Raw genomic sequence first — 15,046 nt, 5'->3', positions numbered from 1 at the left:
GAACTTAGTTTTAAAATAGGATGTTGAATTGGGAAGAGATTATGGATTTTTTGTTGTATTTGTTGTAAATACAGTAACGGTTGTTTTGAATTTGAGTTAACCCCTGGAAATGGACTATAGTTTATGGTATCAGATAGGGAATCTGTGATTGGTTCCTTGTTGTTGAGTATAGAATCAGTTTACCATTTGCAGATTTCAAAGTAAATCGGGAGAATAAGCAACTAATGTCTATCATTATGGGGTGAACTTTGCATGATTCAGTTGCTGCACTTTAATGCCATTAACTATCAACTAATTATCTTCTTCACAAGGCAATGTGTGCTTTCCTTTACAGTTCCTTAAGTGATCGTTTCCATAAAAATTCATTGTTGAGAGATGCTTCAGTGGGTATACATTTTTTTTTTTTTTTATAATGATGCTTAATTCCTTGACATGTACTTATGTGTTAGGTATTCCACAGAGCCAAAGGAGGTTAAAACAAATAAGAATAAAAGGAAATATAGGAGACAAAAGATCAGCTCAAGGATTCATCTTTAAACATTTTAAATGGAAACCACAAGGTTGGCTCCTCTCTCTCTAGCTTGTCCTATGTTTGTGTGCTGCGGGTTACCTTTGTGCGTCTATGTGTTGCCTCTGCATGTGTGTGCTTTTATGTCTGATGATCATCAAGTTCATTATTTTTCCCATTGTATTTTGCTATAAAAATTTTATAAGGTTACAAAATTTCTCATTGTTGATTGGCTATTGATCTTTTTATTGTTTCAGGAATTCAATTCTCTCTCATCTGCTTGCTATGATGGTGAACTTGGTGACATTGCATTGCATTGCACACTCCAAATCAAACTTAAAAGTCGCGAAATTCAATAACTGTCAGTTTTTCACCTAAGCTTGAGTTTGATGATTTGGATCCTGCAATGAAGGAAGAACTCGACAGGTTGGTTGGATCCTGCAAATTCTAATATATGCTTTTTCCAGCTGTTTCCATATATCATTCAATCTTTAGCAGCTGTTTTTGTATACAAGCTAGTTACTGTGGGAGAAATGACATTTAATTACTATTCATACCAATCAACGCAGGGAGGTGGAGGACTTTGCTCGGATATTGAATTCTGACGGGCCACAGGATGCAGGAAGTTTTATCACTGGGCCAACTATCTATGAATGGAAATGATTCTGCACACAGATGTGCAAAGTAATGCATTTATCTTTCAATAAATTTCAACGGCAGCTTATGAAAATTATTTTTGCCTTGATAGTCAATATAACAAAGGGATAATTTTATTTGCAAACAGGTTTGGACAGCAGATAATATTTCAAGATCAATAGGTATTATATGTACCGAAATATCAACAGCTGGAGGAAATGGTAGCACAATTTTGCCGGTGCAATATGGCAGAGAAGTCGGCACTTTGTCCTGTGTCCACTGCAAATGTGAGTATATTTGTTTGTTTTTACCTTCACCAAATGCATTTTTTCGTTTTTGGAAGCTTTTGTTCAGCTAGAAAGGAAAGTATAACGTTAAAAATAAGCAACTCTTCAGAGATGAGCGAACAAAAATCTGCTTATTTGTCTTGTATTTTTATCCATTTTCAACTTCTTTGTTGTCGTTGTGTTTTAATTTTCAGCCATACTATCATAAGTGGGTAGACTTTCTCAGTTTTGTCAGTGAGGATAAATTGAATAGTATTTTCAATTCTATTTACGTATCGTCTATCAAAAATCTGATTTTCTGTATCCTATATATAATAACAATTTCCAAATATCACCTCATCTTTTAAAAAATTTGAAATTTCTTAAATATATTTTTTGTTGTGTCATCACCTTTTCAAAAGGTGTATCAATTTGTATCAATAATTTTGCTTATATATCTTATTGTATGATATGTTTATAATATTATTCCAGATTTTGGAACACTGTATGACAGGAATGGTGTATTGTACATACTAATTACCATGTTTACCTTAACTGGTAATTGGCTTTTGTTTAGAGAAAACTTCCACATACAATGTAAGTAATAATCAGCCCAAATCAACCAAGTGGTAGTTTTCTTACAGAGAACTAGAGAAGTAAAATCACTCTATTACTCTCAAAATCTAATATAACAAGGAGTTGAAAATACACCATAACCTAAATAAAAATAGGCACAAAGTATAACTATTCTTATTTGTTTATCTTGAAGTTCCGGTGTTTGAAGGGAAAGCTGATGCGTCAGTCTTTGACCTTGAACCCAGAGTAGTATTTCTTAAAAGCTTTGGGAAGATAAAAGGGCAGCAAGAACCCAAATAGATTGAAGCACCACAAGGCCATATTAATGGCGGCAAGTGCTCTCCCAACATGCAGTCTTCTTGTAGATCCTCCATACTCATCTTCAACCTTGGAAATCTCACTCTTGAGCCAGTCCACAAGTGTGAAAATTCTCCGGGAATTATAGAAAACCGGCACAAAGACGCGTAGAGGTGTAGAAAACCTGTGTGAGAAGACCAGTCCTTCCATGAAAACTTGGCTTGAAAGAAGGAAAACATGGGGTGCTGCAGCTCTGATACCTTCTTTATCACCCTCAAATATGCCTTCGAAAATATAAGCTATGGGGAGAAAAAGGCCGATGATGGCGGCAGCCCAGACGTAGAGGCGAAGGGTTCTGTTTTTGGGATCGAAAACTGGTGGCTCTGATGAAGAACTGAGAGTTGGGAAGGCAACTTTTGCGAGGAAGTAGACGTAAATGACAGAAAAAATGACAAAGGCAAAGTCCTCAGGACTTACCATGCCACTGGCTGAGAGAACAATGATGACAGCCAAGGCATTAAGTTGGCGAAAGCTGAGAAAACCGGCAGATTTACCAGAAGTAGCAGTGGCAGTGGCGGAGGCGGTGGCAGTGGGTTTGGCTTCATCATCTTTAGGGAGAGTTATATCATTTCCAGTTGGACCAACCCCACCTGACATTTTGTGTTAAAGTGATTTTTTCTTCTTCAGAAAAGATAATCAGGAAGAAAGATTAGAGATTTTGATTCTTTTTTGTTTCAGGGAATGAAAGAAGAGAAAGAAGATAAGCAGACGAGGGATTTTGGACTACTGGAGGAAAGATGTGAGCCACATGAAATTGGGAGGAAGAGAAATGGCTGATTTAGAGGGGTTGCAATGACAGGTGACAGATTTAGAGGGTTTAAAGGAGGATGAAAATGAAACGTGGCCGTTTTGTAGCCAAGCAAGTGTAAGCTATTTAGAAGCCAATTGATTCGGGGTGTGTGTGTGTAACAAATACAAAACTAGTAACAGATGTCTGGATAGAGTGTCTGGTCTGAAACATTTTACCAGGTGAAGGAAATGGGATGGATACTGGGCCGTTAGATGCAATTCCAAAAACCAGCAGGCCCCAAATTCAACCCATGACATTCTCAGTTATAATTTGAGAAATTATAATAAATACGTAAAATTAAAAGGTGTTAAGCAAAATTATTCAAAATACTAAGAGGATGTTTAGTCTGGGTAATATTTTATTATCAAAATAGAAAAATTATTTTGAAGATAGATTACTTAAAAGATTACTGGATATAAATTATTACTATATTTGATAAATTTTGATAGGTATAAATAATTATTGTGTTTAGTTAAAAGTTATAAAAGATTACTAGTAAATTATTTTACTTAAATACTCTTGAATATAATTATTTTTAAGTATTTTTTATATTATTTGTCATATTAATTAAAAATAAATTTATTTGTCTTAAAAAATTAATAAATACTAATATAATTATAATAAAATCAAGATTACTTTGGTAATTTTTAAATGCCTAAGGTAAATGTGATAATCAGATTATCATCTATATTACCTGTCACGTCAGCATTGGTAATAGAAGATTATTGTAATATTTTATTACTGATAAACCAAATAAGAGAATAAAAGATAGAATATCAAGTAATTTTTAAAAATCATAACCAAACGACCCCTAAGGATTAAGTAAAAATGTCTGTCAATTTGAAAATTGACTAAACTGTCTTTATATATAAATCTTATATTTCTCACGGATTTATTGTTCAAATTCAGAGAAAAATTCGGATCTTTCATAGACGTAATAGGTTTGTCTTTTTTGTTGATTTTACATGTTTTTCAACAATCGAAAATGACAAATAAAGGTAATATATCATCTCACTTGTTTGAATCAATTTATTGTTATGCGTATTGAAATTCAAGGGAATTTTGGAGGTTTGAATGTTTAGGGTTTCGATTTTGAACGATGTATAAAATGTTTTGATTTTTGATTGTTTTGTTTGAATTTCTTGAGGGGTTTTGTGTGATTGGTTGTGTAGATTTGATTTGTGTTGAAATGACGATTTTTGATCGGAAAATGGGTTTGATCTATCGACACTATGGTAATCTCTCACAGGAGTCCGTGGGTTGGGGAGAAAATTTAGTGTTTTCAAACTTTTAGAGGGAGGGGGAAGAGGGGGAGATCCATGGGGGGTCCGTGGGAAATTTTACACTGAACTGTGGGGCAGTATGTGAAAACCATGGGTTGGGTGAAAATTGACTTTTTTTAAACTATAGGGCCTGTAGGAGACAGACTTTGAACTACTATAACTTTTGATCCGGAAGGAGTTATGGGGTCTACAATATATCATCGCGAAGCTCGTTTCGAGCTCTATAATGAAAACTAGTTTTGCCGGTTGTGCCCAATTTGGAGGCCCAAATAAAACTATTTCAGTGTATCATACAGTTTTTTTGTTTTACCAAATTTAGGATTTTCGATTTTTATGATTTTGAGTTTGTTTGTGACTGGGCTAGACTTTTTTGATATGTACTTTCAAATTTAACATTTGTCTCTTTAGTTTTGTGCTTTTTTAGACACATTTTACGATGTAATTATAAAATTTTAGATCAATTTTTCAGTTTTCTCTTTCCTAAGAACGTGTAGTTTTCAAAATTTAAATCTGTTTTTTCATATTTTCGAGTGATTTTTTTATTGTTGACATTCTAGGGTATTTCAATATATCTATTTGTTTTTAACATGTTATTTAAATACTTTATATATTGTATAATATCAAAATGTCTTCATATTTTTCTATATTTCATTTAACCCCTAAATTATCATCAAATATCCAAATGTCTCATTTACATGACATACAAACTAGATTTAATAAATAAAATTAAGTTTGAGTTAAGATTCATATAAATATTTTTTTTCATGAATTGATTTTTTTCAATTTGAATTAAAAATACGAACTTCTTCCTTCCGAACGAACCTATAGTAATTGATATTAAATAAAAATAAGAGTGAGAGTGAGTGTTTAAGTGATATGAGAAATATATGTAATAAGAGTAAAAGTGAGATGGTTTATATAGATGTGGTGAAGGGTAATTTTGGTATTTTAAAAAAAATTAGGGCATTTTTCACTTAGGAATAGGAAAAATAGGCATTTTTACTTAGAAATTAGAAAAATAGACATTTTTGCTTAATAAAAGGGTAAAATAGTTATTTAATTTAACTTCCCTTATAATTTGGACTATTTGGGATGAAATTAAACTGAATATTGGTTAATTTAAGTTTGGTTAAATTGTTAAAAAAAATTTGTTAAAAAAGAAGAAAAAATTATTGACAAGACAGGTTTTAATATGGCAACATTGACATTAGTGAGAGGGCTCGAGCTAAAATTTCTTTTATTCTAATTCAATTCATTCAGATTGAATAGCAATCTAAGCTCGAATCCACCCATACGGCCAGTTGTTTGAGATGATGGTTGTAATTTGCAAATACATGGAATAGTTAGAGTTTGATTCAAATCAAATTAAATTTAAACTTTGTTAGTTTGAGTTTTGTTTGACTTGAAGGAATAGAGCTTAAGTTTAACTTAATTTGAGAGAAGTCAAACTTGACCTCAAATTTGACTCAGTACTCTAGAAGCTTAAAATGATGTTATTTTAATATGAATTGATTAAAATGTTATGGTTTTAGTTGTCTTAGAACAAACTCCCCTTAACTGGAAACCCCAAAACCCTCAAGTTCGAACTGGACAATACACCACCCTCTAGGCTCAAGCTCAAGCTTGCCTAAAGAAAGTTTATTTTGAGTTTAATCAAACTGAATTAACAATCAAACTCAAGTTTATTCAATTCAAATTAAACCTTAAAAACAAATATCCATGAGTTCAACCGATTTGGTTGGAAATTGATTTTTTTTTAAAGGAAAAATCATATAATAATACTAATTAATAAACAAATATTAGTGGTGATAGTCTTACTCAATATTATAAAATACTCTCACCCTGCCAACCTTGTAACATGTAATTGAATTGTGTCTATGTATACCAAAAACTTAATTTTTCATTGTATTACAAGATATGTTTTTTAAAAATAATAATATAATAATACTAAAAAGATAAAAGTTTTTAATTAGCATATCATGATCTTGAAAACTATTACAAATACTTTTATGTCATAAAATTCTTCATATATACTTTTGTTATCACTTATCCAAAAAGACGTATCAGTTTGTATTAACAAATTATTGAAATAACCAATATAAATCATGTCATCTAATATCACAACTTCTCCAAAAAAGTGTATCAGTTTGTATTAACAAGTTATTGATATGACCGATATATATCATATCATATAATACCATCACTTCTCCAAAAAAACGTATCGATTTATATTAACAAGTTATAAATATAATCAATACGTACCATATTATATAATATCACCACTTTCTCAAAAAGTACGTACTAGTTTATATTAACAAATTATTGATATGAGCTATCCATATAATATTATATAATACTAATTTTTTATATATCTTAATATATTTATAATTTTTCACCCATATCATACCCTATACTGCAATATATTAATAAGCATAATTTTGTCAAATACAGAATAATTAGAAGTAAAAACTGGCTTCCATGAGAAAGTTTGAATTAATATGCTTTCTAGTTTCAACCATGAAAGCAATTATAGGGTACTAATTTTATTCTACTAATTAACTCTCAACATAATCTTTTTCCTGATCAAAAAGTGTATACTGTCTTTGTTTCATTTATATACATCCAATTTTGAGTACTCAATTAGATATTCAGATGATGTGTCATTATATGATTAAGTGTTATTTATCTTTAATTTATAATCATTTAATAATATGATGATTCATCATTTGAATATCTAATAGAGTATTCAAAATTGGATGAATATATTTTTATTGATATATAAAATAGCATAAAACAAAATTTATTACAGACAAAATGGAACCAATCTGCTATAATAAATGGACTGGAACAAAAATCGATTTTTCCTGCAAAACCTTTCTTTTCTTTTTCTTTTCTATAATTTCCTGACAGAAGACCACTAGAAAAACTGGAACCTCTGCTAAAAGTATGGTAGGCTACTTACCTGTGCACGTTTTTATAGTTAAAGAAATTGGATCTCTCCCTCTTCAGGTGAGGATCTGGTGTTTAGGGATATACTTTATCTTGGGACCTTTGTCAGGTTTTGTTCTCAACTTGGATTTAGCCAAAGCTCCGGTTCCTGTCGAAGAATCGAGAGATCCACCATTAGCTAAGTGTTTGTGAGAATCTGATGACTGCATTACTGTTACTTGACAGTTGCTTTCAAACTCTTGATCCACGACAGATTCGGAATCTAGGGGGAGAACCAATTTCGCATGTTCAGCTGCAATTGCATCCTTCCATCCTGCATGAATTTTGTAGCCAGTCGGATAGTTTCATTATGAAGAAAAGCAAATACTGCAAACCTTGCACATAAACAAAGTTGAAACTTACTCTCTGATAGAAAGGCTTTCGCAGCATGACTGTCAAACTGCATGCTTCCCGGACACATACTGTCCTCCATAAGTGAAGTGGAACTCACAGTCCCACCATTATAATCATCCACGGATAATCTTAGACAGCTTTCACTAGATAGGGCCTGATCAATGGCTTGTCCAGGATTCACATCCATTTCGGTTTCTCTACAACCATTTTGAACTGCAGCGGGAACTTTAGTCCAATGCCGGCTAACTGGCCTCCAACACTTAACCGTTGACCTGTTTGTGCCAGACCGAATGGGCTTCTCGGTAACATTGTTCTTTTTTGGCATCCAATGCTCTTCCATACAATCATCTTGGGCTTCGGCCGCACTTCTACCTTCATGATGATTACAATGTCCAAGTGTGACAGATATAGAGCCAATCAAAACCTCATGGTTCTTATCTTGTTGGGGTTGGTTTATAGCTTCATTCACTACTCTAGTTTTCAGATTCCCGTAATCATTTTCAGGTTTTGGTTTCCGGCTCCAGACCTTATTACTGCCAATTACTGGAGATGCCCTTACCTCTCTGTAATTTCCATGCTTTTGCACTCCTCCAAGCTTTGATGATGCTTGAGAATTTTGACTGGGATGAAAACCATTGAGCATACCTCGTGATTTTGGTGGTAACTGACGTTGAATAACAACCATCTGCCGAAGGCCACTTCCTTGTACCGTCCGTCGTTCAATATTTTGCCCAGAGCCTACATCAGCATAACCATTTCCAGACCTGGCCTGAACCTCATAATCCACATCTTCATCAGAGTTTGCAAGTTGGAAGGGTTCAAGAGATGAGGGAACATGATCTGGCAGTGCATCTGCACTGTGTTCATCAGAATCAGACGTAGCCAGAGGACTGGATGTTTCTGGTGGAGGCACAGACTCAGATGTGTCATCAGTGCTTTCCTTGTCATCTGCCTTCTCCCCATGTCTCTGCTCTTTTGCTTTCTGCTCCTTTTGCCTCAGCTTTTTCTGTCTTTTCCTTTCCAAGAGCTCTGCTTGCCTATTCAAGTTAAAATAAGTTAATAGAGAAAGGCACTAAACAAGATATCAGCATTGTCAAAAGCCAATTTTCTTGCTGAAACAAGGCTTCCTTGCAAGAGAACCTTTTTCAAGCGGCTAGGCAGATAATAGGACAGGTGTGTGCATTCAAGACACTGAAACTTCAAACCTCTCCACTTGTTTCACTCAATAGTTTCAGAGCTAGTCTCAACGGAATCCACAGTGGCCTAATCCTAATCCTATATATTAGTCATACAGAGTGACTTAGGCTAATGTACAAACAGGTTAACTCAGGAAAAGAAATTTCTTTTAATAAAAAGGGTTGAATCATACTAGCTTCCCCAGAGACATTTCAAACAAGCAACATAAATTAGGTAGCAAAAGGTCAAGAACAATGTACCTTTTCTGAGCAGCTTCTTCCTCCTCCACTAACAACTTCTGGCACCTTAAAGCTTCTGCATCCTTATCAGCTAGCCATGCTTTGACCTGAACACATAACACACATTTAAAATTGTGGCAGCCAAAACCACCCCTTCTTTTGTCCTCCCAGTTTTTCAATCACAAAGAAAAGAATCAAATGCAAAATTGTGAATATCTCACATGATTTAGTTATGAATAACCTAAAACCTATAAGGGCAAAAGTAGAGAATACCAAAATCTGTTCCACCAGAAAGCTAGTGCATGCAACCAAGTTCCTTGTTTCAAGACCAATCTTCCCAGCTTCACCATCAAATATATATTTTTGCATTGATGCTGCTGTCCCAGATAGGAATGTCTTTTCACTAGCATCATCAAGGATACTGAATAATTCTTGGGAAGATATAGGAAAGCTGGAAGGCCTAGCTTGAACAATATCCTACAAATATTCCAGGTATGTGGCATCCAAACAATGAGAATAAGTTATGGCGGCTCAAACAAAAGAATCTGGAAGAATATATATGAAAACAGAAATGTTTTCATACCAGAAGGGCAGAACCAACCCTCACACAAAGTTGAGGGAAAGAAGCATTTATAGGTTTCTGAATAACTGCTGTCAATGACTTTATTATAGAAGACCCTGTAACTCCCTAGATGGTGGATACAAAAGAAAAAAATACTCAAAAAAAAGAAAATTAAAGAAAAAAATGAATTAAGTGGCAAAGACCAAATTGGAAAAAATTATATGCCAAATATGTGTCATAATACTACCATATATTACATGCCCACGTTCAAAGAACATCCTAATGGAAATACTAATAGATGCAGCTCAATACAACCAAGACAAGTATAATTAAATTGTGCCAACTATAAAATTCTATAACAAAGTCATCAAACTCTTATAAGAAAAGAAATCAAACTCAAAAAAGATTTTCAAAAACACCTAGTCATGCTTTCTGTCCTACACCACTTAAAAAACAATTCCACAACAACCCCATAATGAGGTAAGGTGCCAAACATTACAATAAGGCAGTAAAAGTAATACTTTGTAACAAAACAAAACCAATCTCAATTTCTTAAAAAAAAGGGACAAAAACATAGTTTATTCATCATCATATTCCTTACAAAAAAACTAGAATAATTTCCATAAATACACACATCTTATGGAAATTGTGCTAATATATCAGCATGCTGAACAGGAACCTCAGTTTTATGATCATCTTGTATGCAACTAGTAGGAGAAAGAGTTTTACCTCCAAGGTCACGTTGTTGAATGATACAACATCCTTTGCTTCATCCACAGAAAGCTGTATACAACATAAAAAGATGAATAATACAACCAAGTAGGGAGACCTTCATCAGAAACAACTCAGAGAAGCAATCACCTTATCCCAAAATACTCCTAAAAGATCCTTGTTTTTGGCAGAATCCTAGAGATGTAAAACAGATTCTTTAGTGAGAATCCTATATATGAACTATGAAGGACAACATCAATACAGTTGAGAAAAATACTACTTGAAGACAGATTGAAGATACCGATATCCATATTACTGAAAAAAGGAGATACCCAGATTCTGAAGCTGCTTAGTTAGAACATATAAAAACCTAATGTAATTATACTAATAAAGACAATTAAATTTTCAAGACAGTAATGAAACCTTATCAAGCTGTTTCAACCGATGGTGGACACGTATATGTCTCCTATAGTTAATAGTGGAACAGAATTCTCGGGAACACTTGTCACATTTCTGCAGCTGTATCTTCATAGGAGTAGAAAGCAAAGGCCAACCAGGGAGCTCTGCCAAAAGTAAAGTTACATGGCTTCAACTTCAGACAAGACCTATTCTTATACACCACTAGGGCATTTAAAATTACATGTGATATAGAGACACATATAAGCACATAAGAGACATAGTATTCAGACCCACAACTAGCTGAACAGTGGCAACAACAGCCTCAGGGAATTTGAAAGATCGCATCTGAAGCATACATTCATATGCTGTCAATGCTTTCCTGAAAAAGATGCCAGCACTTTATGTAATGAACAAATCCCTTATTCACATTAATCATAGATACATATGCATTGACACTATTACAATGGCCAAGGAAATGTTCCTTTCTTCAATATTACTAATCTTCAAACCATTACAGTGTATTGGTACCTTGTTGATCCAAAGCTTGGAGAAACTGGATCCACTGAACTGGGCTGTCCCCATTTCTAGAGAACGAAAGAAGAGACTCTTTTCCAACCGCTTGTTTGATAATAGTGTCTAGGGACTCATTTCCTTCCTCTGCTTTCACCATGTCTGTGGTGTTAGAGGCTTTCAGTTTTGCAACTGACATTTATGCAAGGAAATGTATGCCCACTATCTCATAAGACACCACTGCAACAAGAACAATAACATACATGTCAACCCCACAACTGTAAAGAAAACAATATATCCATCAGGCAATCATCCAAGAAACGAGAATAATGACATCAAATATAAATAAATGAATTTAACTGAAGAGCGGGCTCCCATTTCACCATTGTTACAAGAAATGGAAGGATCATACCTTATTGCTCTCCTTGGCTGTAAAAATAAATATCATTTTGCAACCAATGATAATATCCGAAGGGTCAATGGTTTTGTAAATAGATTAATAAATCTCAAGCTTTTTTAAGCCAAAAAACCTACGTGTGGTAAATACCAAAAAAAAAACAAAATCTCTGACAAATAGAATTCATCGTAGAAACAATCAGACACTGAATCTATAGAACCAGAACATTAAACAAAAACGTAGCACTTTCAGTTAAGGATAAGGAGATAACAACTCAATTTATAAAAAATCAGATGGAATAAATAATCCAGTACTATAAATTCTGTTCGGCTTGTATAAATTATAAAAGAAATTTTAATAACTTTTGAGTCTTCCATTGTCCATCGCCCACACGAATTGAAGTTCTAGCTTTACCTCAGAAAACGTGTTTATCTTCCCAGAGCTTTAAATTTTAAATAAAATAATAGTTTTTATCAGCTACCAAAAAGAGCGACCATTGAATGTCTGCATAAAAAATTTAAAAAAAAAAAAAAAAGAACACGAATGAACGGAAAAGGCTAAGATTGTTAGGGTTCATGTCACGTAATCAGTGACCAAAACTTGTTGTCGAACTGTACAAATATACGTGGAAATACATAATAGAACGAAAGCGAAGCGATCCGTTAGCGTACCAGTGGCGCGTGAGAGAGATCGGATAAAGGCGAGATAAAATTTCTGGCAAGATCGGATTGATTTGGAGTCACTGAGGACAAGATTGAGAAGTGTTTGACCGGAGAGAAAAACGCCGAGAAAATGCGAGAAAGTGATCGGCCCTGAACTTGAGGGAAAGAAAGAAAAAAAAGAGAGCTTCGATATGTGAGTGAAAAAGGAAAATTTTCAAGGTGAAAACAGAACAGAACCCTCTTATACCGAGGAAATAAAGTTAAAGATTATTATTTATATTATTTTATTTATTTTATGAAGAATTTTGATAAAAGTTTTATAAAAATTAGTTTTAATAATTTATTTTTTATTATTTATATTATTTTATTTTATTTATTAGTAATAAAAAAATTATAATTTATTATTATTAATAATGATATGAAAAATCATATATGTGATAATCTGATTATTATATTCATTTTAGATATTAAAATATTACCGAATTAATTTTGATTTTATTATAATTATATCCTTATTTATTAATTTTTTAGGATAAAAATAATTTTATTTTCAATTAATATAACAAATAACATAAAAAATATTTTAAAATAATTGTACTCAAGGATGTTTAAGTAAAATAATATACTAATATTATTTTATTATCTCTACCTAAACACAATAATTATTTATATATATCTATTTTTACCAAATTTTATCAAACATAGTAATAATTTATATACAATAATCTTTAAAGTAATCTATCAATTTTGATAATAAAACATTACTTAAATCAAATGCCCTCTATAAATAATAAAAGATTCTAGTAATATTTTATTACCAATAGTGTTCTGATAGATAATATAAAAGGTAATCTAATTATTACTTTCATCTTAAGTATTAAAAAATTACCAAAGTAATCTTGATTTTATTACAACTATATCAGTATTTATTAATTTTCTTAAAACAAAAATAATCTCATTTTCAATTAATATTACAAATAATATAAAAAATATTTTAAAATAATTATATCCAAAGACATTTAAGTAAAATAATACACTAGTATATTTTTATTATCTCTAACCAAATACAGTAATTATTTATACCATCTATTTTTATCAAATTTTATCAAATATAGTAATAATTTATATCAAGTAATTCTTAAGGTAATATTCCAATTTTAATAATAAAATATTCCCTAAACCAAACGTTTTTAAAAGTTTTATCAAAATGAGAAGACACTATTTTCCCCCCAAGTTTTACCCAATCTAAAAAACACACTTGTGGGTAATGAAAAATCCAAACACCTAATCATGAGTTAATTATTGTTAAAATTTTTAGTTAGTAGTAAAAGTAAAATCCTTAATTTATCCCTAAATCCTTAAAAATTTATATAATTTTTCTTCATTAATTTAAAAAACTAACAATTTTTTCATATGATAAAACTTTGAAAAATTCACTTTCCCCTCCAATTTCTATGTTTCATTTCCGATATCTTAGGGAATTCGACTAATGCTCTTCTCCAACGAAAGACGACCTATTATCATCCAATCGTCTAGATCGAGAATAAGCAATAAAAGATGATGAAGCATCATCCTTCATCATTGTGTTTGGACGACATATTCATTGTCCTTCATGGTGGTGGTTGGTTGTCTTTTGTGATCGAATCTGGAAGATGGTAGAAAGCATCGGTTGTCAACCAAAATGTTGGTGGTCTAAGAAGGGAAACAAACCCTAAGGGTGAAATATAAACTTTTCAAACTTTGAGAATTGAGTGAATTATTAGTTTTTAAAACCTAAGAGAGAAATGATATTAATTTTTAAGATTTTAAGCTTTAGTGATAAAATAATGATTTTATCTTTACCTCTAACTGAAAATTTTAACAACAATTAGTGTATGAGTGGGTATTTGAATTTTTCATATATCGTGGGCATGCTTTTAAAATCAGGTTAAAACTTGGGTGGGAAATGATCCTTTGGCCAAATGAGAATAAGCAAAGTCAACAGTATAAATTCAAAATCATCGAATCATATAATAACACATATAAATGTGTATACATTTGTGCATTTAAAATGAATATATATAGTTTTATTGTACATAATATATGTTACATAAATTTAAATTTTTGATACATGATATGTTATAAAATTCTACTACAATGGAATAAGAATAAGCAACTAAAACATGTAAGATTGTGTGAGATAGGACGTCAAGGCAAGTGAGAAACACGGAAAAAATTGTGGAGAGGGCTAAAATCTAGATTAGATTAGTGGATCAAATCGATTTAATTGAGATTCAATGGTTAGTATAGTCCGAGTTAATGTTTAAATTGCCATTAGCTATTGAAATAAATCAACTTGTAATTAAGTCAAGTGAATTATGTCATATCATGATACAATTGTCGAGTCAATCTAATCAAACCATCATATTGATATCAATATGAAAAATGTTGTGATTATTAGATTTCAAACCCTACTAATATTTTGATTAAACAGCAAAATTGTTTTGAAAATCTTTCTTATTATTGGGACTTAAATTAGTCTATGAGGTAAAAAATATGCATCACATATCACTATACTACAATTTTATTCTGATGAAGATTATTTTAATATTTATTAAAAAAATAATCGAAATCTTAGGGTTACAAATGGGTG

At 32.0% G+C, this 15,046-nt stretch overlaps 2 protein-coding genes across 5 annotated transcripts; both read right to left on the bottom strand.

Annotated features, from left to right (window-relative positions):
* Nucleotides 1-2,059: 2,059 nt before the first annotated feature.
* On the bottom strand, nt 2,060-3,345 carry LOC123225811. The gene has a single exon (XM_044650083.1). It carries the CDS (start codon nt 2,938-2,940, stop codon nt 2,209-2,211), a length of 732 nt encoding a protein of 243 aa, XP_044506018.1. The 5' UTR covers nt 2,941-3,345; the 3' UTR covers nt 2,060-2,208.
* Nucleotides 3,346-7,294: 3,949 nt separating this feature from the next.
* LOC123225950 lies at nt 7,295-12,635 on the bottom strand. Of its 4 annotated transcripts, XM_044650332.1 has the most exons (11): nt 12,424-12,635; nt 12,167-12,256; nt 11,374-11,595; nt 10,870-11,009; nt 10,597-10,641; nt 10,465-10,518; nt 9,757-9,861; nt 9,447-9,650; nt 9,195-9,280; nt 7,768-8,795; nt 7,295-7,678 (listed from the first exon to the last, which is right to left on the bottom strand). In XM_044650332.1, exons 3-11 carry the CDS (start codon nt 11,552-11,554, stop codon nt 7,422-7,424), a joined length of 2,100 nt encoding a protein of 699 aa, XP_044506267.1. In that variant the 5' UTR covers nt 11,555-11,595; nt 12,167-12,256; nt 12,424-12,635; the 3' UTR covers nt 7,295-7,421. The 4 variants fall into 4 exon arrangements, with proteins under 4 accessions (XP_044506267.1, XP_044506266.1, XP_044506265.1 ...); XM_044650331.1 differs by lacking the exon at nt 12,167-12,256 and having other exon boundaries at nt 11,374-11,633; XM_044650330.1 differs by lacking the exon at nt 12,167-12,256.
* Nucleotides 12,636-15,046: the final 2,411 nt, after the last annotated feature.

This window comes from Mangifera indica, chromosome 9 (genome assembly GCF_011075055.1).
Source record: "Mangifera indica cultivar Alphonso chromosome 9, CATAS_Mindica_2.1, whole genome shotgun sequence".
Classification (NCBI taxonomy): Eukaryota; Viridiplantae; Streptophyta; class Magnoliopsida; order Sapindales; family Anacardiaceae; genus Mangifera; species Mangifera indica.
Note: the sequence above shows the minus strand (reverse complement) of the source record. Positions and strands in the feature narration are given on the sequence as shown.